This window comes from Apodemus sylvaticus, chromosome 20, assembly GCF_947179515.1.
Source record: "Apodemus sylvaticus chromosome 20, mApoSyl1.1, whole genome shotgun sequence".
NCBI classification, from domain to species: Eukaryota; Metazoa; Chordata; class Mammalia; order Rodentia; family Muridae; genus Apodemus; species Apodemus sylvaticus.
Window position 1 is genome coordinate 55,338,052 of NC_067491.1, and position 27,856 is coordinate 55,365,907.

At 37.0% G+C, this 27,856-nt stretch overlaps 1 protein-coding gene across 1 annotated transcript; it reads right to left on the bottom strand.

The window, feature by feature from the left end:
- Positions 1-416: 416 nt before the first annotated feature.
- LOC127670571 (vomeronasal type-2 receptor 116-like) lies at positions 417-27,169 on the bottom strand. Its single transcript, XM_052165073.1, has 6 exons — positions 26,964-27,169; positions 18,571-18,820; positions 17,368-18,219; positions 16,369-16,593; positions 6,383-6,506; positions 417-1,321 (listed from the first exon to the last, which is right to left on the bottom strand). The coding sequence occupies exons 1-6, from the start codon at positions 27,167-27,169 to the stop codon at positions 417-419; spliced, it is 2,562 nt and encodes an 853-aa protein (XP_052021033.1).
- Positions 27,170-27,856: the final 687 nt, after the last annotated feature.

Genomic DNA, 27,856 nt, shown 5'->3' on the forward strand with positions numbered 1-27,856 from the left:
GTGTAATGGCCATTTACTTACAGTACAGGGGGCAATGTCTGAGTCATTTAGCTCAGCTGAGTCTAATTACTACATAGCTGTGGAACTGAGCATCTCCTTGTACAGGAGAATGAATGCTTTCTCTAGAACGGGAATATCTTGAGGGCCAATGGATTATAAAGCTTGTTGTGAGAATATGTTTTCAAGAAATAGAAGGTATAATGTACAATCTGACCCACATGTCCACAAAATGTGAGGTAAACAAGAAAGACATAAAAGAACATGCTAAACTGCATGGGGGAAATATCAAAACGACTCAAAGCTACAAAAGTATTACAGGAAAGTAATTAAATCTAAAAATGGAAGAGGTAGTTATTCACAGGAAAATAAATATAGGTATTTTGAGTATAATTTTAAAATGTAACACTATGCAAGTTTTAATATCGTAATTTATTCCTGTAATTTTGAAGACAGTTTGAATCTGGCCTTATCAAAATAACATAACACTTTGGAACAAAGATGCAGACTAAAAGCCCTGCACTGGAAGCCAAAATGGAGAAGACCTCCACAGCCACCATGTCCTTCCCTTTGGTGCTGTGGTAGACAGGAAGGAAGGTGACCCACACACTGCAGAACACCAGCATGCTGAAGGTTAGGAATTTGGCTTCATTGAATCTATCAGGCAGATTCCTGGCCAAGAAAGCCACAGTGAAGCTTCCCAGAGCCAAGGATCCCAAATATGACAGCACAAGGTGGAAGGCAAAGACTGAGCCTTTGTTGCACACAATGATGATCTGCCCATGTTCAGACTGTGTATCATTATCAAGAAAAGGAGGTGATATTTCTAGCCATATTCCACAGAGAACAAGTTGGATCAGGGTACAGAGGGGAATGACAAAGTTAGGTACCCCTGATATCAACATTGATCTCATTCTTCTTCTTGGAGTAGTAATCTTGAAAGCCAGAACCACAGTAATTGTCTTGGCCAAGACAGTAGATAAAGCCACTGTGAAAAAGACACCAAATGTGATCTGCTGCAGGATGCAGGTACCCATGTTAGGATGCCCAATAAAAAGCAATGAGCAGAGGAAACAGAGTGTGATGGAGATTAGTAGGATATAACTGAGATTGCGGTTGTTGGCCTTCACAATGGGAGTGTCACTGTATTTCACAAAAGTACCAAATACAAGACTTGCGAGTACAGAGAAACACAGGGACATGCAAGCAAGAGCCATTCCCAGTGGGTCTTCATAGGCCAGATAGGAGAGATGTCTTTTCAGGCAGTGTGTGTGCTCTGTGTTGGCATACTCATCAGGTAGACAGCTCACACACTGTTCCAGATCTGCTGGAGAACATTAACAACAAACCTTAAGAAAATTTCCTCATTATATACTTGATCATTTAGTATCTGCATTAATCAGAGGCTATCACAATAACCATTTTGTTGTTCAGCAACAATTCTCTTGTTTGATGTTGTAGGGAACAGTAAGATCATGCTGCTCTGGAGCAGTTTGTCCCTGGTAGTGTAACATACCACTTTCAAGATAAAGAGAGAAGACACTTATTTATAAGAATTATCTCTGATATTGATAAAAGTTTTTAAAAATCATAATTTAAAAGATCACAAATTGGTGAATTTCTTGGACATTAAATGTTGAAATGTATAATCTTTTTGATTTTTATTTTAAAGTTTTGAAACTGGTACATCATGAGTACTTATGAAGCTAGAATAACTTCATTTTTTATTATGGCATGACAAAAACTGTAACACACCAAAAGGAGGTTACATGGGGTTGTTTGAATGAGAATGACACACATGGGTTCATATTTATCTGCTTGTTATTTATTATTTTTATTTTTACTTATTATTTATTGAGTACCAAAATTTGAAATGACTAGAAGCTGTGTCGTAGTTGAAGAAAGTGGGCCAATAAGCGTAGGCTATGAGATTTTAAAACCTCTACCAATCCAATGGATTTTTAAATCCTGCTGCCTGAAGATGCTGTATAAAACTCTCAGTTACCTCTCTAGAAACATGCCTTCTCTAAAAACATCAGCATACTCAACTCCCCAATAAATAGACACAGGCTGGGAGGCTGGGATATGTAAAGAGGTTCCATCATTCTGTTTCATACAAGAAACATACTTAAAAAACAAAGACAAAAAATGTCAATACTGAGTTGTATATTTTAAAATAAATTTCATTTGTTTGATTTTTTAAAAAAGCTTAAAAGGGAGTGAATTCCAGAAAAAATGGCTCAGCAGTAAAGAGCATTCATTGACAGCTCCTCCAGAGGACCAGGGTTCAAGTCCCGGATGAATTGTGGGAGTTCACAAATTCGTTTCATTCCTATTACAGTGGATCTGATATACTCACATAGACATACATGCAGGCAAAAAAATAATGAGCATAAAATACAATAATTATATATTTTAACTTGAAAATAATGAAAAAGAAAAATAAATAATAAATAAATAAATAAAGTTTTGAAGAGATCGGAAATTCATGGCACATGTGTAAACATAAAAAATATTATACACTGAGTCAACAGGCAACATCAAATTGAATGGAGAGAATGGTGAAGCAATCACATTAAAATCAGGGGCAAGACAAGGATGCTCATTATCTCTCTGCCTATCTTTGAAATATACTATTTGAAAATATTGCTAGAACAATTAGACAACAAATGGAGATCAATGGGATAAAAATTGGAAAGGAAGAAGTCAAGGTATTACTATTTGCAGAAATGATCATATGTATAAGGGATCCACAAAATTCTACAAGAGAACTTCTAAAGCTAACGAACAACTTCACCAAAGTGGTGGATATAAAATTACACTCAAACCAGTCAGTAACCTTCCTTTGTAGAAATGCTTAGTTGCTGAGAAATAAATTAGAGAAACAAAACCAGTAACAGTAGCCTGGTTACTGAGCATTAGGATTAACAGTGAAAATAAACATGTGACCAAAAGCAATCTGCAGGTTCAATGCAATACCCAAAAAAATTCCAACATGACTCTTCAAAGGCATGGAAAGAGCAATGCTCAACTTCATATGGAAAATAAAAATTACAGGATAATCTCAACAATTCTGCAAAATAAAAGAACTACTGGGGTGATCACCATCCCTGTCTTGCAACTGCACTACAGAGAAATAGTGATAAAGATCACATGCTATTGATACAGAGGCAGACAGGTCAATCAATAGCATAGAATCAAAGACCCAGAAATAAATCCCCACAGGAATAAACACTTGATCTTTGACAAAGAATTCAAAACCATAAAGTAGAAAAAGAAAACATCTTCAAAAAGTAGTGCTGGTCTAACTTGTGATTCGCATGTAGAAAATTGGAAATCAATCCATATTTATCATCCTGCACATAACTCAAGTCCAAATGTGTCAATGACCAGAACATAAAACCAGATACACTAAATCTAATGGAAGAGAAAGTGGGGAAATAGCCTTGAATACATTATTGGCACAGGAGAATATTTCCTGAACAGAACACCAATGTCTCAGAGTCTAAGTTCGATAATTGATAAGTGGGACTTCATAAAAAAACGGAAAGACTTTGTTAAGTCAAAGGATACCATCAATGGGAGAAAAGAACATCCTGCATATTGGGAAAAGATCTTCCCTAAACAAGGGTTATTATCCAAAAATACAAAGAACTCAAAAATTTAGACTCCAGAGAACCAAATAACCCTATTAAAATTGGGTTGCAGGCCTCAATAGAATTTTCAAGACAGGAGTCTTGAATGGCTGAGAAGCACTTACAGAGATGTTCAATATGCTAATCCATCAGGGTAATGCAGCACAAAAGAACCCTGAGATTTCACTTTACAGCAATCAGAATGGCCAAGATCAAAAACTCAAGTGACAGCACATGCAGGCCCCAGATATGGAGAAAAGTGAACACTCCTGCAAACCTGTACAACTGCTCTAAAAAACAACTTTATGGTTCTTTAAAAAGTTGGAAATAGTTCAACCTGAAGACACAACTATACCACTTATGGACACATACCCAAAAAGATGCTCTAGCAAAGATAGCACAGGACCAGAAGGTTTTAGTGCAGAATTCTAGTAGACCTTCAACAAAAAACTAATATGAACAGTCTTTGAAATATTAAACAAAAAATAAAGAGAAGAAACACTACACAACTCATTCTATCAAGTCACAATTATGCTGATAACAAAACCATATGAAGATCCAACAAAGAAAGAGAACTTCAGAACAATTTCACTTATGAATATATCTGTGCAAAGATACTCAAAAAAATCCATGCCAACTAAATCCAAGAACACATCAATACAATCATTCACCACAATCATGTAGTCTTCATCCCAGGGATGCAAGAATGGTTCAACATATGGAAATCCATCAATGTAATCCACTACATAAACAAACTCAATGAAAAACCACATGGTCATTTCATTAGATGCTGAAAAACCATTTGACACAATTCAACATCCCTTCATGATAAAAGTATTGGAAAGATCAGGAATTCAACACCCATATCTAAAAATAGTAAAAGCAATATACAGCAAACCAATAGCCAACATCAAACTAAGTAGAGAGAAACTTGAAGCAATGCCACTAAAATCAGGGAATAGCTGCCCTCTTTCTCCATATCTATTCAATATAGTACTTCAAGTTAAGGCTAGAGCAATTAGGCAGCAAAAGGAGTTCAAAGTGATACAGATTGGAAAGGAAGAAATCAAAGTATCACTATTTGCAGATGATATGATAGAACACTTAAGTGACCCCAAAAACTTTACCAGAGAAATTCTACAGCTGATTAACAACTTCAGCAAAGTGGCTGGATATAAAATTATCTCAAACAAATCAGTAGTATTCCTATACTCAAAAGATAAACAGGCTGAGAAAGAGAATAGGGAAATGTACCCTTTACAATTGTCTCAAACAATATGAAGTATATTGGTGTGACTGTAAGCAAACAAGTGAAACATCTGTATGACAAGAACTTCAAGCCTCTGAAGAAAGAAATTGAAGAAGCCCTCAGAAGATAGACCAAACTTGTGATTGGCAGGATTAATATAATAAAAACAGCCATCTTGCCACAAACAATCTACAGATTCAATGCAATCCCCATCAAAATCCCAACTTACTTCTTCATAGACCTCGAAAGAGCAATTCTCAACTTCATGTGGAATAACGAAAAACCAGGATATAAGAACTGGGGGAATCAGAATCCTGGGTCTCAAGCAGAACTACAGATCAAAAGTGGTAAAAAGTGAATGGTCATAATACAGTGACAGGCAGGCAGATAAATGGAATAGACTGAAGACCCAAAGATAAACCCACACAGCTATGGTCACTTGATCTTTGACAAAGAAACTGAAAACATCCAGTGGAAAAAGACAGCCTTTCAAATGGTGCTGGTTCAACTGACAGCTAGCATGCAGAAGAATGCAAATCGATCCATTCTTATCCCCTTGTATTAAATTTATTCTTAATCAATATATATATAGTGTATCTCTATAGTGTCCTTTTGCTACTAATCTGAGAACAGAGGAGACATATACAACAGTTTCAAGCAGGGTTAATAGTTGGTGCTGAAAAGAGAAATGGAAGGGGATGTAGTTACCTTTCAACTAAAATATACTTAGGTGAATTATTATGTGCATGGTTGCATGATTGTACTGTGGTTGATTTTTGCATGTCAATATTGGAACACATATATTTTTTGCATATATTTGACATTCAGAAGACAATCATCAAATCAGATGTATTTCCTCAGTTTCCACTAGTTGAGGGAAACCCTTTTATTGTTCTCAACTACATATTTCAAGCTATATGTGAAGCAACAAAATACATCTTACAAATCTTTCCTCTATCTCTCAATAGGTCACAGAACAACACTACCACATCTTTGTGTGAATTTTTGCGCTTTATACTCTTACCCTAATTCTATCATAGTAAGTGCTTCTCTTCTACAAGGAGCTCACATCTTAAATACATTTAATTAAATAATAACAAGAGCCTGAGCCTCTGGTCTCTTTCAGGAACCAATTTGCTTTTAGGATAACAAGACGGTGTACTGTTCATGTTGTCAATTTAAATTGTGCATAGAGTCAAGGACAAGTAGACGTATGTATAGCAATACTACGTACAAATTTTTCTGACAGAATAATAGCTAAAATATTTCCATTAAATATTCTTTGGAAAATATAAACTATGTAACCAACATAATATGAACAAAATGTGTGTTTATGGAGGACAGTGCATGTTCCTTCCAGGGTTCAGAATATTCTTGATATAAGTAAAATGATTATATTGAAACACGTGTCTTATATCTCCAGTTTCCATTCAGACTCATTTAAATTTCTATTTTGTAAAAGAGAAGATATCAACAAATTATTCTGCACACAAACACATACCTGTGTCATTGGATACCTCATTCTCTGGGCACTGAACACAATTAAAGCAGCAGTCTGGTGTCTGTTCCTGATGAAATCTCCTAAATCCAGGGGTACAGATCACACTGCATGTAGATGTGGGAACCTGATGTAAATAAAACATGTATTGGTACTTATGATGTCTTTAAATTCTTGGCCCAGGGAATGGCAGTATTAGAAGGTGAGGCCTTATGGGAGTAGGTGTGGCCTTGCTGGAGGAAGTGTGTCATTGTGGGCATGGGCTTTATGACCTTCATCCTAGCTCCCAGGAAGCCAGTCTTCTCCTGTTTGCCTTTGGCACAAGATGTAAAACTCTTAGCTCTTCCTACATCATGCCTGACTGGATGCTGTGATGCTTTCCCCCTTGATGATAATGAGCTGAACCTCTGAACCTGTAAGCCAGCCGCAATTAATTGTTTTTCTTATAAGAGTTTCCTTAGTCATGGTGACTGTCCAGAGCATCACAATAATAATTAAGAGAGTAACATTTGTGTGATAATAATCTTCTAGTTTCATGCATTATTTGCCAAATTCAGGTCTCTGAGTGTTTCGTATAAACCTGCAATTAAATTAAAGGCCATAAAATAGTATGAAAGTACTTTCACATCCCAAGTATAAATGTTTGGATGAAGAGATTAAAATTCGTTTCTTCTTAAATTCAAATGATTCACACAGATTACTTAGTAGAAAAATTTTATGTTTGAAAAGTTTAGAAATCAAAAAGGGAAAATGAACATTTGTTGAATAAAATGTGGGATGGAATAGTGAAGGGTTTGTTCAGTGTATAATCTTAGAGCAGGTGGTTAGAGATTCTTAGAGACAGAATAAAATTACTGTTACAATGAAAGACTAAGATATACAAAAATGTTTCACTAAAAAAATTACATGGTGGCTCCATCTTCCTTCTGGCCCACACCTCTACTTGCAATCAGGATTGGCACCATTCTCCCCAGCCCACAGCTCTGCCTGCCCCTCAGGAGGTCTGCTCTCACAGGGAACAGCCAGGTGAGACACCCAGACCCCAATCCTCTGCCTGCCAGGAGTCCAGCAAACCCAGATCTCTTATGCCTACTCCATCTTTTCAGAACGCCACCTTTTTTTTTGGTCCATACTTCTACCTGCAATCTTCAACTAATACCTTACTGCCTAGCCCATAGCTCTGCCTGGGAGGCCTGCGCCCACCTGAGAAATCCAGCTCCATCTTCTATTCCACACTGCTACCAGAATAATAGAAAAATAATAGGGTAAAAAATTCTCAGTTCAAAGGCACATAAAATATCTTCAAAAATCTTAGAAGGAAACACCACTTACCTAAAGAAAGTGAAGGATATAAACATACAAGAAACCTACAGAACGCAAAATAGAATTGGCCAAAAAAAGAATCTCTTCAATCACATAATAACTAAAACACAAAATGTTCAGAATAAAAAGAGTGTATTAAAAGCAGCAAGGAAAAATGAAAAGTAAAATATGAAGGTAAACCTATTAAAATTACACCTGACTTCTCAACAGAAGAGTGGATGCAAAAAATGTGGTATATCTACACAATGGAGTACTATTCAGCCACTAGAAGCAATGAATTCATGAAATTCTTAGGCAAATGGATGGAGCTAGAGAACATCATACTAAGTGAGGTAACCCAGACTCAAAAGATAAATCATGGTATGCACTCACTAATAAGTGGATATTAACCTAGAAAACTGGAATACCCAAAACATAATCCACACAACAAATGAGGTACAAGAAGAACGGAGGAGTGGCCCCTTGTTCTGGAAAGACTCAGTGAAGCAGTATAGAACAAAATCAGAACAGGGAAGTGGGAAGAGTTGGGTGGGAAAACAGGGGGAGGGAAGGGGACTGATGGGACTTTCGGGGAGTGGGGGTCCAGAAAAGGGGAAATCATTTGAAATATAAATAAATATATCAATAAATTTATATATATATATATATATATATATATATATATATATATATATATATCAACATCAATGGAAGCAAAGGCTTTCCACTCTCTCCCTTCCTGTTCAATATAGTACTCGAATTCCTAACCAGAGCAATTAGACAACTAAAGGAGATCAAAGGATTTTAGATTGGAAAGGGAGAAATCAGAGTATCACTATTTGCAGATGATAGGATAGTATAATTAAATGAGCCCCAAAATTCCACCAGAGAACTCGTAAACCTGATAAACAACTTCAGCAAAGTGGCTGGATATAAAATTAACTCAAACAAATCAGTATCCTTCCTATACTCAAATGATAAAGAGGTTAAGAAAGAAATTAAAGAAATGACACCATTTATAACAGTCACATACAATATAAAGTATCTTGGTGTGACTCTAAGCAAGCAAGTGAAAGATCTGTATGACAAGAACTTCAATTATCTGAAGAAAGAAATTGAAGATCTCAGAAGATGGAAAGATCTCCCATGCTCATGTATTGGCAGGATTAATATAGTAAAAATGTCCATCTTGCCTAAAGAAATCTACAGATTCAATGCAATAACCATCAAAATTCCAACTCAATTCTTCATAGAGTTAGACAGAGCAACCCTCAAATTCATCTGGAATAACAGAAAACCAAGGATAGCAAAAATGATTCTCAACACTAAAAGTAGTTCTGGAAGAATCACCATCCCTGACCTCAAGCCCTACTACAAAGCAATAGTGATAAAAGCTATATGGTATTGGTACAGAGACAGGCAGGAAGATCAACGGAATAGAATTGAAGACCCAGAAATGAACCCACATACCTATGGTCACTTGAACTTTGACAAAGGTGCAAAAACCATCCAGTGGAAAAAAGACAGCATTTTCAACAAATGGTGCTGGTTCACCTAACAGTCAACATGTAGAATGATGCAAATTTATCCATTCTTATCTACCTGTACAAAGCTCACATCCAAGTGGATCAAGGACATCCACATAAAGCTAGATATGCTGAATCTAATAGAAGAGAAAGTGGAGAAGAGTTTGGAATACATGGGCACAGGGGAAAAGTTCCTGATTAGAACACTAATAGCTTCTGCTGTAAGATCAAGAATTGACAAATGGAACCTCATAAAATTGCAAAGCTTCTGTAAGGCAAAGGATACTATCAACACAAAACAACAACCAAAAGATGATTGGGAAAAGATCTTTACCAATCCTACATGTGATAGAGATCTAATATCCAGTACAAAGAACTCAAGAAGTTAGACTCCAGAGAGCCAAATAACCCTATTAAAAGTGGGGGAAGAGGGAAGGGGTGGGTGGGAGAACAGGGGAAGAGAAGGGGGCTTACAGGACTTTCAGGGAGTGGGGGGCTAGAAAAGGGGAAATCATTTGAAATGTAAATAAATTATACTGAATAAAAAAATTTTTAAAAAAAAAGTGGGGTACAGAGTTAAACAAAGAACTTTCACCTGAAGAATTTCAAATCACTGTGAAGCACCTTAAGAAATGTTCAACATCATTAATCATTAAGGGAATGCAAATCAAAACAACTGTGAGATTTCACCTCACACCAGTGAGAATGGCAAAGATTAAAAACTCAGGAGACAGCAGGTGTGTGCAAGGATGTGGATAAAGAGGAACACTCCTCCACTGCTGGTGGGATTGCAAGCTGGTACAACCACTCTGGAAATCAGTCTGGCGGTTCCTCAGAAAACTGGGGATGACACTTCCGGTGGACCCTGTTATACCACTCCTGGGTATATACCCAGAGGATTCCCCAGCATGCAATAAGGACACATGCTCCACTATGTTCATAGCAGCCTTATTTATAATAACCAACGCTGGAAAGAACCCAGATGTCCCTCAACGAAGGAATGGATACAGAAAATGTGGTATATTTACACAATGGAATACTACTCAGCAATTAAAAACAATTGAATTCATGAAAATTTTAGGCAAATGGTTGGAACTGGAAAATATACAGAACTCAATCAATGTAATCCACTAGCTAAAATCAAAGAATAAAATCACAGGGTCATCTCATTAGATGCTGAAAAAAGTCTTTGACAAAATACAACACCCTTTCACTTTAAAAGTCTTGGAGAAATCAGGAATGCAAGGCACATATGTAAACATAATAAAAATCAATATACAGCAAACCAATAGGCAACATCCAATTAAATGGAGAGACTACTTAAGCACTCTTACTAAAATTGGAAACAAGACAAAGCTGCCCACTTGCTCCCTATTTATTCAATATACTACTCAAAGTTCTAGCCAGAGCAATTAGACAATAAAAGGAGATCAAGGGGATAAAAATTGCAGAGTAAAAGGTGAAGGTATCACTATGTGTATGAGATATGACAATATTCATAAGCAATGCCCAAAATTCCACCAGAGAAATGATACAGCTTATAAACAACTTCAACAAAGTGGCAGGACATAAAACTAACTCAAATAAATGAGTAGCCCTCCTTTATATAAGTGATAAACAGAATGAGAAAAAAGTAAGGAAGTGATATCCTTCAAAGTAGACACAAATAATATAAAATATGTTGGTGTAACTCTAAAAACGCAAGCAAAAGAACTGTATGACAAGAATTTCAAGTGTCTCAAGTAAGAAATCAAAGACCTCAGAAGATGGAAAGATCTCCCACGCTCATGGATCAGCAGGATCATATAATTAAATGACCTTCTTACTAAAACAAAACAAATCTACAGATTCAATATAATCCAAACCATAATCCTAACTCAATTCTTCACAGAGATAGAAACAGCAATTGTCAACTTCATAGAGAATAACAAAAAAAAATACAAAAAACAAACAAACAAACAAAAAACAGGACAGTGAAAACAATTCTCAACAATAAAAAAAGTTCTGGGGGAATCACCATCCTTGACCTCAAGCTGTAATACAGACCTATGGTGATATAGAGCACATGGTTTTGGTAGAGACAGACATGTGGTTCAATGGAATAGAATCAAAGACCAAGAAATAAACTTGGACACCTATTGATACTTGATCTTTGACAAGGAAGCCAAACCATATAGTGGGGAAAGAAAGCATCTTCAAAGAATGGTGCTGCTGGCCTAAGTGGCAGTCTGCAAGTGAAAAAAGCAAATTGATCTATAATTATTTCCTTGTACAAAGGTCAAGTTCCAGTGCAACAGGGACATGCACATAAAACCAGATATCTGTTCTGAATATAACAGAACAGATAATGGGAATAGCCTCAAACTCATTGGCACAGAGGAACTTTTCCAGAACAGAACACCAATGGCTCAGGCCTAAGATCAACAATTGACTAATAGGACTTCATGGAAAAAAAGCTTTGGTAAAGCAAATGACACTGTCAGTAGGGCAAAATGGCAGTGTGCTGATTGTGAAAAGATCTTCCCTAATTCTAAACCAGACAGAGGGCTAATATGTAAATATATAAAGAACTCGAAAAGTTAGACACCAACAAACCAAATAACCTAATTAAAACATGGAGTACAGAGCTAAACAGAGAATTCTCAACTGAGAATCTCTAATGGCCAAGAAGCACATAAAGATGTGCTCTACATCCTAAGTCATTGGGGAAATGCAAATCAAAACGGAAATTCTCCCTTACAACAATCTGAATGAATAAGTTTAAAAACTCAGATAATGGAAGATGCTGGCAAAGATATGAAGGAGAAAAACGCCTCCATTGCTAGTAAGATTGCAAACTAATGCAAGTACTATTGAAGTTAACCTCAAGGTTCCCCAAAAAATTGAAAATAGAACTACCTTAAGACTCAGTTATACTACTCCTGGGCATATACCCAAAAGATGCCTCACCATGTCACAAGGACACATACTAAACTATGTCGGTAGCATCTTTATTTATAATGACTAGAAGCTGGAAACAACACTGATGGCCTTCAACCAAAGAACTGATACAGAAAATGTGGTATATTTACACAATGGAATACTACTCAGCTATTAAAAATGAAGACTTCACAAATTTTGCAGGCAAATGAATAGAACTAGAAAATATCATCCTGAGTGAGGTAAACTAGACCCAAAAGGTCATGCATGGTATTTACTCACTGATAAGTGGATATTAGCCAAAATGTTCCAGGATTCAATTCACAGACCATATGAAGCTTAACAAGAAGGAAGGCTCAAGTGTGGATGCCTCAGTTCAACTTAGAAGGTGGAGCAAAATCATCATGGGAAGCAGAGGGATGAGGGATCTTGGTGGGAGAGGTATGATAGGCAGAAGTGAAATTGAGGGCAGAATCATGTATACATGCAGACAGGAGAGAAGTGCAGAGGGTCTGGAGAATGCATAGAACTATACAGGAGTGTGGGATGGGAGATGGGGTATCGATTAGAAAGTCCCAGCAACCAGGAATGTGAGAGGATCCCAGGACCCAGTGGAGATAACATTAGCCCAAATTCCCAACAGTGGGAATATGGAACCTGCAGATACCACCTCCAGTACATTGACAAGGCCCAGAATTGAGGAATTGGGCCCCCACCCAGCTAAAATTTTTAATTCAGAACTGTTCCTGTCTAACGGAAATGAAGGGACAAAAAATGAAGCAAATACTGAATGAAAGGCCATCCAGGAACCAGACCAAGTGGGGTCCATTACATGGGCAGACCCCAAACCCCAACACTATTGCTAATGCTATGATGTGCTTGCAGACAGGGGCTGGGCATGGTTGTTCTCTGGAAGGGTCAACCAGCACCTGATTAAGACAGATGTAGAAACTTACAGCCAACCATTGTACTGAGCCAATGGAAGAGTTAGGGTAAAGACTAATGGAGTAGAATGGGATTATAACCTCATAGGAAGAACATTAGTATCACTGGACACCTCAGAACTCTCAGGTACTAAGCCATCAATGAAAGAGTATATGTGGACTTGTCCATGACCCCACTACATATGTAGCAGAATACTGCCTTGTCTGTCCTCAGTGAGTTGGGATGTACTTGGTCCTGTGGAGGCTTGATGCCCCAGAAAAGAGAGATGCTGGAGGGATATGTGGGAGTTGGTGGGGGAGCACCCACTTAGAGGTGAATGAGAAGGGGTATGCGGTTGTGTGCTTATGGAGGAAGGACTTGGAAGGGGCCAACATTTGAAATGTAAATCAATAAAATAATAAAAATATAAATAAAACATAGAACCAATTTTTGTGTGATATTTCTGCATGTTATATAATTATAATATTAAGATTTTGAAACTATTTTTGCAATTTCTTTTTTTTTCATTTCTCTCCTTCTGAGTTTTTTTGTAATTTATTGATATATTTATTTACATTTCAAATGATTTCCCCTTTTCTGGACCCCCACTCCCCGAAAGTCCCATCAGTCCCCTTCCCTCCCCCTGTTTTCCCACCCAACCCTTCCCACTTCCCTGTTCTGATTTTGCTCTATACTGCTTCACTGAGTCTTTTCAGAACAAGGGGGCCCTCCTCCATTCTTCTTCTAACTCATTTGATGTGTGGATTATGTTTTGGGTATTCCAGTTTTCTAGGTTAATATCCCCTTATTACTGAGTGCATACCATGATTCACCTTTTGAGTCTGGGTTACCTCACTTAGTATGATGTTCTCTAGCTCCATCCATTTGCCTAAGAATTTCATGAATTCATTGTTTCTAATGGCTGAATAGTACTCCATTGTGTATATATACCACATTTTTTGCATCCACTCTTCTGATGAGGGATACCTGGGTTCTTTCCAACTTCTGGCAATTATAAATAGGGCTGCTATGAACATAGTGGAACATGTATCCTTATTACATGCTGGGGAATCTTTTGGGTATATGCCCAGGAGTGGTATAGTAGGATCTTCTGGAAGTGAGGTGCCCAGTTTTTGGAGGAACCGCCAGACTGATTTCCAGAGTGGCTGTACCAATTTGCAACCCCACCAGCAGTGGAGGAGTGTTCCTCTTTCTCCACATCCTCACCAACACCTGCTGTCTCCTGAATTTTTAATCTTAGCCATTCTGACTGGTGTAAGGTGAAATCTCAGGGTTGTTTTGATTAGCATTTCCCTAATGACTAATGAAGTTGAGCAGTTTTTAAGATGTTTCTCTGCCATCTGAAGTTCTTCAGGTGAGAATTCTTTGTTTAACTCTGTACCCCATTTTTTAATAGGATTGTTTGGTTTTCTGCAGTCTAACTTTGTGAGTTCTTTATATATATTGGATATTAGCCCTCTATCTGATGTAGGATTGCAACAAATTGGCAATTTCTTAATGTTTTATTTATTTACATTTCAAATGTTATCCCCTTCCCTGGTTTTCTCTCCACAAATCCCCTATTCCATTCCCCCTCCCCCCAATTCTATGAGGGTGCTCACCCACCCACTCCCACTTCACTGAAGTAGCATTCCCCTAAACTGGGGCATCAAGCCTTCCCGGACCAAGGGCCTCCCTTCCCACTGATGCCAAATAAGGCCATCCTTGGCTACATATGCACCTACAGCTATGGGTTCTGCCATGTGAACTCTTTGGTTGGTGATTTAGTCCCTGGGAGCTCTCAGGGGTCTGGTTGGTTGTTTATGGGGTTGCAAATTCCTTCAGCTCCCTCATTCCTTCCCCTAACTCTTCCATTGGGGTTCCCATGCTCATTCTGATAGTTGGCTACAAGCCAACAACTGGAGCAAAGGCTGACTCTAAAGCTGCTGCCTATCTGTGGAATCTATTCCCCAACAGGGCTGCCATGTCTATCCTCAGTGGAAAAGAATGCCCATAACTGTGAGGAAACTGGACACACCAGAGTGTGGGGGGTACCCAAGGGGTGCCCACCCTCTCAGAGAAGAAGGGGATGCAGAATGGAACGACAGACTACTGTGAGGTGGGGACCAGGTGGGAGGTCAGAGATTGCCATGAAAAAAAGTAAAATAGATACAGATATATAATTACAAATAATCTTGCTTAACAAGAAGAGCAATAGAGTATGTACAAGAAAAGAGAAACTCAAATCCTATGCAGAATATATTAGTTTACTGTGGTCCGTAGAACCATGTAAGGATAGTCAGGAATATAAAAATAGTTACCCATATCTCCATCAGTGTCAAAATAGTTTAGGGTTATGTGGCTTGATCGCATCTTTTCTAAAGCTATATACTGATAAGAAAAATAACTCTGTGTCTAGGAGTATACTTTTCATTTAAGAGACTTTATTCCTTAAATCAATTCTAGTTTATTGAATGCTTAGCAACTAGTTCAAAGATTTCATTACATAGTGTAGTCAGAGTTCTCTAAGGAAACATAACTGAATATATATGTTATAAAATATATTATATTAATATGTATTATATTATTAATTATATATTATATAACTACTTTATATTAATATAGTATAAATGATGCATATATTATATATCATTGAATAGTATATAAATATTACTTATAGTATATTGTAGATGTTTTAAATATATTTCTATTATATAAATATATAATATGCTGTATATTATAATATATTCTTAAATGCAGTTTTATTCATATATGTATACTATTTCTTTTTTACATAACCTCACTGTTATTTTGTTAAATGTGTTTTACAGGTTTTACTTTCTGACACCATAAGGCACTCCAGATTCATCTTAAATATTGTGTGCACCGGTCGTAAAATCAGTTCTTTCCCATGCCAAGCTGGTTGACTCAAAATACTCCAGGCATGCTCATTGCCTCTGAGTTGCCATTGCTTCAAGGTCCCCATGGCTGACAAAGCAAGGAAATATTTGGGACACTAGAGAGATGGTTCAATAGCTAAGAGTACTTACTAGTCTCACTAGAAAATTTAATAGGCTAATCATTTTTATGATATTTTCAAGTTTTTATACATGTTTTTGCCGCCTGAGGTATTCCAAGGAAGCCAGAGCCACTGGATCTCCAATATCTAGATTTACAGCAACTTGTAAATGATAAAACATGGGTGCTTAAGTGTGTCACAAGACATGAAGTTGTTCTCTACCACTAACCCATGACCCAGTGCCACAAAATTTTATAAAATAAACATGCAGAAAAGAATAAAAATTACAGTGTACACACCGGTGTTTCTCCCATGGCCCACTTCAAGTCTTCAGATATGTGCAGTTGTTGACTCTTTGGGAAATAAGGGAAGTAACCTCCTATTTTCGTCTTTAGTCCAAAGCTTTGAGGGAAATTCCAAATGTTGAAAATCTCATATTCTGCACACAGGTTTTCTCTTAGATTCATGTTCACCAGTTCTCCGACAGGATTAGTGAATACCCTCTTCTTCAGCAATGAAGCAATCTAAATGAGATGCATCATTAGATGATTACATATGCCAACTCACTAAGGCAAAGTGACACTGTGAATTTCCAATAATTTATAATATATTACAGGAAAGCAACTGTATTGAAGGTGTCCTACCTAATGGAACACAAGATATCTCACAGGTAAAAAAAAAAAAAAAACTTCATATATATTTTATGACAGAAATTGACAAAACAAATGTTTTTGAACTATTGAGTAACATAATGACAGAGATGTGAACATTTATTAATTATATGAAAAGAGTCAGAAGCCATAAAATTCAGAAAGAGTGGAGGTTCTGGGAGTTGTTAACAGGAAGACAGGGGTTTTTAAAATCATGTAAATACAGCACAAATATAAAAATTAATTTAATAAAAACAAAGTCCATATAATTGTGTATATAATTAATTGGCATTTCATAAAATAATTATGCATGAGTTTGATCGATGTGAATTCTATTTGTTAAGAAAAATGCTAGTTGTCACTTGAAGATTTTATGATAAAAATTCCAGTTACTATTTCAAATATTAAACTAATTTGGCAAAATATTGAGAAATATTCTGACAAAAGTAACTAATCTTCATATAAAAATGTTGTCATACATTGAATGTTAGTGTTGTTCAATCTATTTATCCCCAAAGTTTACATTAGGGAGTTTTAAGTTATATAAATCCTGGTATTGAGAGAAGTCTCTGCCAAATTTATAGCAGCATTTCCGGAGCCATTTAAAAATAACATAATTTAAGTATTATAGAAAGTAAGATACCTTACCTTCTGACAATAATAGAATATTCCAATGGATTTTTCTGTTTCCTGAGAGTCTACTTGTTGAAGAATGGCTTCATGGTAAGTGTGGGCCACAGCATACACAGCATTGTATAAATTGTAACCTTCTTCACTCAGGACCATATCAAAATTATGCTGGGATAACCATTCCAATGAAGTGTTGAAAGAATAATGATTCATTGAGCTATAGTTGGTATTGGAACCTGAACAATTAAAAGAATTCCACTTCTGTCTCATTTGAGAAATATCTACTTGATATTTTGAAGTGTTCATTGTTTCCATAAAGTTTCTAAATTTAGATATCTCAACATGATGTTGTGCAAAAGTGACAGTGCCATGGAAGGCATCAAGGCTGAAATCTCTTTTATGTGTGATGACATCCCATTGTGAGGTGGTGACCCAGATTCTCTGTACACCTAAATATACCCATCTTCTGAAGCTGGCTTCTAGGGTAGAGTTCATTTCACCATAAATGATAACAACCTTTGCTGAAGATGTTATGATTCGAGTATCATATATTTCAGCCCTGGTCATGTATGTCTGCATGCTATCAGGGATCACATTCACAAAAGCTAAACAGACTCCATGACTATGCATCTCTTCTCTTAAATCTGAGAGAAACTGAGTTCCCTGGTCATTATCCAAAATGAGCAACCCTATCCAGTTCCATGTAAAATAAACCATTAAAGAAACTATGGCATGAGGTAAACATGTATCCTTGTGTGCTATCTGGTAGACATTGGGAAACTGGACATTGTCACTCAGGATAGGATGAAATGGTCCAAAGAAAATCTGAAGGATGAAGAACAGAGGAACCAATGTGAGTAATATGATTGGCTGGAAGTCCATTCTCAGCTATGAGTTGTGTTACTTACCTTCCAGAACTCCTCCAAAGGACGATAAGTTTACCCTGTAAATGTTCTGTATTATTCCTATTGGATTCTATAATATTTATGACAATCTGAATGTTCAACAAAATTTTTGCTTATTTTTCCAGCTCATCCATTCTTGTGATATAATGAAAAGTTACTGCCTGACAATATCTGATTCCTTAATACTTTAGAATATAAAGATCAGCACATCCAAACCCTTGCTTCCCATTCATTCTCCGTGGGAACCTGGGATTGGCACAGACCAACTGCTAACTCTTCTTTTCCCAGAGAGCCTCACCTTTGGATAACTGGTAACGAATTCCAGTTTTGAAGACATAGTCCATAATGGTCCTGTAAGTCCTATGTCACATGCGGACAATCTACACACATAATTTGGAAATTTTTGATTATTGTTTTGTGGTAAAATTAGTTCATCAATTATTTTCAATGTATCAAAGCACATGCCAACTGGGAAGGTAAATATCAAAGACATGTTAGGTAAAAGGTAGGGGTTCCTGTTAATCTCATCAGTAGCAAAAAGCAGTATAAGAATAAACTCATATTTCCTTTCACAAAGAAATTAGTGAGTTCTCATACTAGCAATTTAAAAGCACACCAGAAATCTCTAGAAAAAAAGAAGTAAACACATCAAGAAATAGTAGACTGGGGTTTCCATGTGGCCCTTTGCTGATTCTCTGACACAGGGCTCCATATCTAAATAGGCCCATGAGAGAAGGATTGCAGACAAGCCTGTGAACTGAGGAAAAACTACCACTGCTGCTCAGAGGAACCTGCCAAGAACCCTTAGGACACAGAAACCTAGGAGCAGCCTGGGACAGGAGACTTCCAGTTTCTGTCTGGACCAAGAGCTGACCTTGTGTCACAGCACTACATATGCAAATACAAGCAATGGATTCCTGGCCTCCCAGGAGAGCTGACACACCTATGAGCACAGGTAAGACCAGCACTTCTGTTTAAATTCCTGGCCCAAGAGGGATCCTCCCAGAGCTATCAGGGCACAGGTACCAAAGAACAGCTGAGGACAGGATTCGTCTGGTTTAGCTCTGAACCCCAGAGCTGACCCTTTACCACAGCTCTTCATACCCAAATTGCTCCCAGAGATAGCTTGTCTGACACAGAGGCTTGAAGGTCAGAAAAGCCACAGTCAGAGACAACAGAAACAGCTAACTCTAGAGATAAACAGGTGGCAAAAGGCAAGGACAAGAACAAAAGCAACAGAAACCAAGGCTACTCGGCACCATCAGAACCCACCTCTCCCAGCACAGCTAGCCCGGGATACCACAACACAACAAAAAAGGAAAACTATGATTTAAAATCACATCTGGTATAGTAGAATACCAGGACAGGGAAGGAGAAGGGGGTAGGTTGGTAAGAAGGGGATAGAGAGATGGGAAAGAGGGCTTTCAGCAGGGAAAGCAGGAAAGGATTTTTTTTTTTTACTTGAAATGTAAATAAAGAAAATAGCCAATAAAAAATAAAATGACTTCTCATGATGCTGATAGAGGACTCTAAGAAGGACATAAATAACTCCCTTAAGGAAATACATGAGATCACAGGTATACAGCTAGAAGCCCTTAAAGAGGAATCACAAAAACCCCTTAAAGAATTACAGGATAACAAAACCTACCAGGTAAAGGTACTGAACAAAATCACCCACAATCTAAAAATGGAAATAGAAACAATAAAGAAGTGTAAGCATCACCAACAGAATACAAGAGATAGAAGAGAGAATTTCAGGCACAGAAGATACCATAGAAAACATTGACACAGCAGTCAAAGAAAATACATAATTCCAAAAGCTTCTAACCCAAAACATCCAGGAGATCCAGGACACAATGAGAAGACCAAACCTGAGGATAATAGGTATAGAAGAGAATAGCCATTCCCAACTTGAAGGGCCAGTAAATATCTTCAACAAAATTATAGAAGAAAATTTCCCTAACCTAAAGAAAGAGATGCACATGAACATAAAAGAAGCCTAGAGAACTCCAAATAGATTGGACCAGAAAATAACTTCCTCCCATAGCATAATATTAAAAGCACCAAATGCACAAAATAAGGAAAGAATATTAAAAAGCAGTAAGGGGTAAAGGTCAAATAACATATAAATCTGACATACCAGAATTACACCTGACTTCTGACCAGAGAATCTGAAAGCTAGAAGTTGCTGGGCAGATCTCATACAGACCCTCAGAGAACACAAATGCAAGCCCAATCTATTATACCTAAGAAAACTCTCAATTACCATAAATGATGAAATGAAAATATTCTATGACAAAATCAAATTTACACAATATCGTTCCAAAAATCCAGTCCTACAAAGGATAATAGATGGAAAACACCAACACAAGGAGAGAAACTATACCTAGAAAAAGCAAGAGAGTTAGATTCTTTCAACAAATTCAAAAGGACATAGCCACACAAACTTAAAAATAACATCAAAAATAACAGGAAGCAACAATAACTGTTCCTTAATATCTCTTAACATCAATGGACTTAATTTCCCAATAAAAAGGCATAGACTAACAGACTGGATACGTAAACAGGACCCAGCATTTTGCTGCATTCAGGAAATGCACCTCAGTGTCAAAGACAAACACTAGCTCAGAGTAGAGAACTGAAAAAAAAATGTTCCAAGCAAATGGTCCCAAGAAACAAGCTGGAGTAGCCATTCTAATATTAGATAAAATTGAATTTCAACCAAAAGTCATCAAAAACGATAAGGAAGGACACTTCATATTGATCAAAGGAAAAAATCTACGCAGAATAACTTTCAATTTTGACCATCGATGCTCCAAATATAAGGGCACCCACATTCATAAAGGAAATTTGGCTAAAGTTCAAAGTGCACATTGTATCTCACACAATAATAGCAGGAGACTTCAACACCCTACTTTTATCAAAGGACAGATCATGGAAACAAAAACTAGACAGAGACACAGTGAAACTAATAGAAATTATGGACCAAGTGGATTTAACAAATATCAATACATTTCATCCTAAATAAAAGAATATACCTTCTTCTCAGCACCTCATGGTACCTTCTCCATAATGGACTATATAATTGGTCACAAAACAGACGTCAACTTATATAAGGAGATTGAAATAATCCCGTGCATCCTATCAGATCACCACTGACTAAGGCTGGTCGTCAATAGTAACAAAAACAACAGAAAGCCCACATACACATGGAAGCTGAACAACACTCTTCTCAATCATAACTTGGTCAAAGGAGAAATAAAGAAAGAAACTAAAGATTTTTTTTTTAGAATTTAATGAAAATGAAGGTACAACATAAGAACTTAGGGTCAAAATGAAAGCAGTGATAAGAGGAAAGCTCATAGCTCTGAGTGCCTCCAAAAAGAAACTGGAGAGCGCATACACTAGCAGCTTCACAGCTCATCTGAAAGCTCGAGAACAAAAGGAAACAAATGCACCCCAGAGGATTAGATGTCAGGATATAATCAACCAAGTAGAAACAAAAACTGCTATACAAAGAATCAACAAAACCAGGAGCTGGGACCATGAGAAAATCAACAAGATAGATAAACCTCTAGCCAGACAAACCAGAGGTCATAGAGACAGTATCTAAATTAACAAAATTAGAAAGCAAAAGAGAGATATAAAAACAGAAACTGAGGAAATCCAAAAAATTATCAGATCTTACTACAAAAGACTATACTCAACACAACTGGCAAATCAGGATGAAAGGGATGATTTTTCTAGACAGATACCAAATATCAAAGTTAAATCAGGAGCAGAGAAACCATCTAAACAGTCCCATAACCCCTAAATAAACAAAAGTAGTAATTAAAAGTCTCCCAACCAAAAAAGCCCAGGACCAGATGGGTATAGTGCAGAACTGATCACACACTTGGTACTCACTGATAAGTAGATATTAGCCCCAAAACTCCAAATACCCAGACACAACTTACAGACCACATGAAGCTCAAGTAGAGAGAAGACCAAAGTGTAGGTACTTTGGTCCTTCTTAGAAAGGGGAACAAAATACTCACAGGAGCCAATATGGGGACAAAGCAAAGAGCAGATACTCAAGGAAAGGCCATCCAGAGACTGCCCCACCTGGGGTTTCATCCCAGACACAGTCCCAAACACTGACACTATTGTGGATCCTAGAAAGGCTTTCTGAAAGGAACCTGACACAGATGCCCCTGAGAGGCCCTGCCAGAGCTTTACAAATGCAGACTTGGATGCTCACAACCAACCATTTCCCTGAGGGTGGGGTCCCCAGGGGAGGAGTTAGAGAAAGGACTGAAGGAACCTCATAGGAAGAACAATAGTGTCAATCAACCGGACCCCCCAGAGTTCCCAGGGACTAAGCCACACATGGCTCTGGCTGCATATGTATCAGTGTATGGCCTTGCAGGCATCAATGGGAGGAGAGGTCCTTGGTCCTATGAAGGATCAATAGATGCTCCAGTGTAGGTGAATAGAGGGCAGGGGGGCAGGAGTGGATGGGTGGGTGGGTAGATGAAAACCCTTAGAGAAGCAGGGGAAGAGGGAATGGGATAAGGGGTTTCTGGGGGGGGAAACAGGGGTAAGGGGATAACAGTTGAAATGTCAATAAATTTAAAATTAAATTTGATAAAATGGTAGGCAGCAGGAAGTAATCAAAAGACATAAATCAATCAAATAGGAACAAAGAGAACAATACAAAGAATCAACAAAAGGAAGAGTGGGTTCATTGAGAAAATTAAAACAATAGATAAGCCCTTAGCAAAATTAACTCAAAGGCACAGAGACAGTATCCAAATAATCAAAATTAGAAATGAAAATGGAGAGATAACAACAGAAACTGTGGAAATTAAAAATCTCATTAAGTCTTACTTCTGAAGCCTGTACTCCACCAAATTAGAAAATCTAAATGAAATGGGTGATTTGCTACACAGAAACCAGTTACCAAAGTTAAATCATGATCAGGTAAACCATATAAACTGTCCTACAACACCTAAGGAAACAGAATCAATAATTAAAATTCTCCCAACCGAGAAAAGCCCAGGAACACATGGTTTTAGCACAGAATTCTACCAAAATTTCAAAGAAGTGCTAATACCAATATTCCTCAAAATATTGCACAAAATAGAAACAGAAATAACATTGTCAAATTCATCCTATGAGGTCAGTGTCACACTGATACATAAACCAAAAAAAGAATCAACAAAGAAAGAATTTCAGAGTAATCTCACTTATCAATATTGATGCAACATCATCCACCATGATCAAATAGGCTTCATTACAGTGATGTACGGGTGGATCAACATATGAAAATCCATCAATGTAATTCACTTTAAAACAAATTGAAAAAAATGGACTTCAAAGTGACAAAAGAACAGAAAACCCACAAACATATGGACGATGAATAACTCTCTACTCAATGATAACTTGGTCAAGGAAGAAATAAAGAAAGAAACTAAAGATGTTTTAGAATTTAAGGAAAATAAAGACACAACATTGCCAACCTTTGGGACACAATGAAAGCAGGGCTAAGAGGAAAATTCATAGTTTTGAGTGTCCCAAAAAGAAACTGGAGAAAGCATACACTAGCAGCTTGACAGCACAACTGAAAGCTCTAAAACAAAAAGGAGCAAGTGCACCAAAATGGAGTATACGGCAAGAAAAAATAAAACTCCGGGCTGAAATCAATCAAATAGAAACCAAAAGAACTATACAAATAATAAACTAAACCAGGAGCTGGTTCTTTCAGAAAATCAATAAGATAGATAAACCATTAGCCAGACTAGAGAGGGCTGTCAACTCTCCCTATCTTTAAGATAGTATAGTACTTAAAGTTCTAGCCAGAGCAATTAGACAACAAAAGGGGATCAAAGGGATACACATTAAAAAGGAAGAAGTCAAAATATCACTATTTGCAGATGATATGATAGTATACTGAAGTGACCCCCAAAAAATGCATAGGAGAACTCTGAAAGTTGATAAGTAACTGAAACAAAGTAGCTGGGTATAAAATTAACTCAAACAAATCAGAAGCCTTCCTATACTCAAAGGATAAATGGGCTGAGAAAGAAATTAGGGAAACAACACCCTTCACAATAGCCACAAACAATATAAAGTATCTTGGTGTGATTCTAACCAAACAAGTAAAAAAGGTCTGTACAGCAATAACTTCATGTCTCTGAAGAAAGAAATTAAAGAAACTTCAGAAGATGGAAAGAAGATGGATTATTAGGATTAATATAGCAAAAATGGCTATCTTGCCCAAATCAATAGATTCAATGCAATTCCCATCAAAACTGCAGCTCAAATCTTCATAAAGTTAGAAAGAATAATTCTCGAATTCACTTGGAATAGCAAAAGAAACCAGAATAGGAAAAACTATACTCAACAATAAAAGAACTTCTCTGGGGGATTAACCATCCCTGACCTAAAGCTGTACTACAGAGAGATAATGATAAAAACTGCATGGTATTGCTACAGTGACTGTCAGGTTAATCAATAAAATAGAATTGAAGACCCAGAAAAGAACCCACACACCTCTGGTCACTTGATATTTCATAAAGGAGCTAAAACCATCCAGTGGGGAAAAAAAGACAGCATTTTCAACAAATGATGTTGGTTCAACTGGTGATCAAAATGTAGAAGAATGCAAACTGATCCACTCTTTTTTTTTCCTTGTACTTTTTCCATATATCATGGGTACTCTCAAGTGGTCTGCCTCAGCAAAACATTCTCTCATAAGACAACTTCCAGGAAACCTCACATGACTCAGATGAGTTTCCAAAGAAACCAGAAATTTTCACTTCAGATTCGTGTGTGTGTGTGTGTGTGTGTGTGTGTGTGTGTGTCTGTGTGTGTGTCTCTGTGTGTGTGTGTGTGTGTACATATATGTACAATAACAAAGAAAAGAAAAGAGAACATGCTTTAGAGAGGGGGCAGGGGTGGTATATGGGAGAGAGGTGGTATGTGAGGGAGGAAAAGGAAGCTGAAGTGATGTAATTATATATTTTTTTTTAATTTTCTATATTCTTTGTTTACATTCCAAATGATTTCCCCTTTCCTGGTGCCCCCTCCCCATATGCCCCATAAGCCCTCTTCTCTCCAAGTGGATCAATGGAATAGGATTGAAGACAAAAAAAATTAACCCACAGACCTATGGTCACTTGATCTTTGACAAAGGAGTGGAAAACATCGAGTGGAAAAAGATAGCCTTTTCAACAAATGGTGCTGGTTCAGTTGGAGGTCAACATGCAGAAGAATGCAAATTGATCCATTCTCATTTCCTCATACTAAGCCCAAATTGATCCATTCTTATTTCCCTGTACAAACTTCAAGTCCAAGTGGATCAAGGACATCCACATAAAACCAGATACACCAAATTTAATCGAAGAGAAAGTGAGGAAGAGCCTCAAGTACGTGGGATGGGGGAAAGTTCCTGAACAGAACACCAATCAACAATCAACAAATGGGACCTCCTAAAATTGCAATGCTTCTATAAGACAAAAGACACTGTCAATAGAACCAAATGGCAACCCAGAGATTGGTAAAAGATCTTTACCAATCCTACATCTCATGGGGGTGGGGGGCTACTATACAAAATATACAAAGAACTCAAGAAGTTAGATTCCAGAGAACCAAATAACCATATTAAAAAATGGGGTACAGAGCTAAACAGAGAATTCACAGCTGAAGAACACCAAATGTCTGAGAAGCCCTAAAGAAATGCTCAACATCTTTAGTCATCAGGAAAATACAAATCCAAACAACCCTGAGATTCCACCTTACACCAGTCATAATGGCTAAGATAAAAAAACTCAGTTGACAGCAGATGCTGGAAAGGATGTGGAGAAACAGGAACACTTCTCCATTGCTGGTGGGACTGCAAGCTAGCAAAATCATTCTGAAAATAAGTCTGGCAGTTCCTTATAAAACTGGAAAATTTTATTCTGCAGACCCATATATGCATATATGTATATATATATATGCAATCCAACATATAAACAAACTAAAAAACATAATCAGCTCATGCTAAAAATTATTTTTACAAAATTTAACAACTTTTTCTCATAAATGTTTTAGAGCAATTATGGAAATGAGTGACATACGTAAAAAGTAATAAAACCAAATTAGACTAAGCCTATAGCCAACATCATGTTAAGTGGAGAGAATCACAAGGCAATTCCAGTAAAATCAGAAACAAGACAAAGCTCACTTTTATCATATTTATGCAATATAGTACTTGAAATTTTAGCTAGAAAACTAAGACAATTAATAAATCAAGTAGATACATATTTGAAATAAATAAGTCAATGTATCTCTATTTGCAGATGATATGATACTGCATCTAAGTGACTCAAAAAAATTCAATTAGGGAATAATTTCCAGAAACGTGAAGATACTGTGATGCAGGCTCTTTATACTAATCTATTGATAGTGGTGTGGATTCTGTTTTCATGTCAGATCATCAGACACTGTGCAATGACAACACTCAGCATAAGGAGATTCGTGAGGAGGCAGGCTCTCTTACCTTATATCTCAGTGAACTGGCGTCTAACATAAAAAATACACACTACAATGAAATGCATTTGAAAATATTAAAATAATGATTTTAAAGAGAGAAAATTTTCTGTAGTTTATAATTTCAGAGGAAAGAACATAACAGTTTTCTTATTCATGACATTTAGGCAGGAAGTGGAGAAGGTAATGATTTACCTAAAATCAATGAGAGTGTTATAAAAATCTTCCTCTACAAATTCCAGAGGCAGGAAAAGAAAAAAGTAACAGTCAGTTCTCATATCTCCATCATCATCTTCATTGTACTTTATTCTCCAAAAGCAGCTAATGTCTGTCATACCGCACAAGATGAGAGAAAGCTTCAGAAGCAATAAGGACACAATGAGAGCACACTGCTCCCTCATGTCTTCCAGTATCTAAGACTGAGCAGAGGTGAAGACAGTTCCTCATGCAGACAAACATAACACACACACCTCTGTGCCTCTTTTATGATTGTGAATGACTTGGTGGAGGAGGACACATTTATATCCCCTAGTTCCCTTATACAATATTGTGTCATACTCCCTAGATACATCTGAACTATTCTGGCCACGGGATCTGGATATGAGGTCTGCAATATTTTTCAAGACTAGTAAGAAAACATGTTATGAAGGCCATGCACTCCAGTTCTGGGTTCCATAATTTCTTTCATGTCCATGACATGAATGTCCCAAGGATAATATTCTCTTGCGCAACTTTGGTCCCCAGCCTGTGTCAACATCCATTTGCATGAATACCATTTTCAAAGATTATAGTAGATTTCATTAGAGTTTCCACAACAAGTTGAGAGGTGAGAAGGTCACCATGAAATTTAAAGAAAATTTATGACTTAGAGTGACTCAACAGCCACCCAGTCAAATACCCATACTGATACAGACATTCACAATAAAATTGAGTTCAGAAAACTTGATCACTCTGTCATTTAATTTCTATGTTTAGTGTTTTCTAATAAAATATTTCTTTATCCAGAACTGGGATTTTCTCCAGACTTGTTCCTTGCTGTATAATAGCTAGATTTCATATCTAGTTTCCGGATTCAGTCTCTTCTTTTT

What these genes read in the sequence shown, in the direction of transcription:
- LOC127670571 (XM_052165073.1), bottom strand. Translation starts at nt 27,169, where the DNA reads ATGAGGGAGCAGTGTGCTCTCATTGTGTCCTTATTGCTTCTGAAGCTT. An exon ending in AACACTCTCATTGATTTTAG is followed by an intron (nt 18,821 to 26,963) that starts GTAAATCATTAC and finishes TCTTTGTGAAAG; the next exon opens with GAAATATGAGTTTATTCTTA. An exon ending in TATTCTATTATTGTCAGAAG is followed by an intron (nt 16,594 to 17,367) that starts GTAAGGTATCTT and finishes CATCTCATTTAG; the next exon opens with ATTGCTTCATTGCTGAAGAA.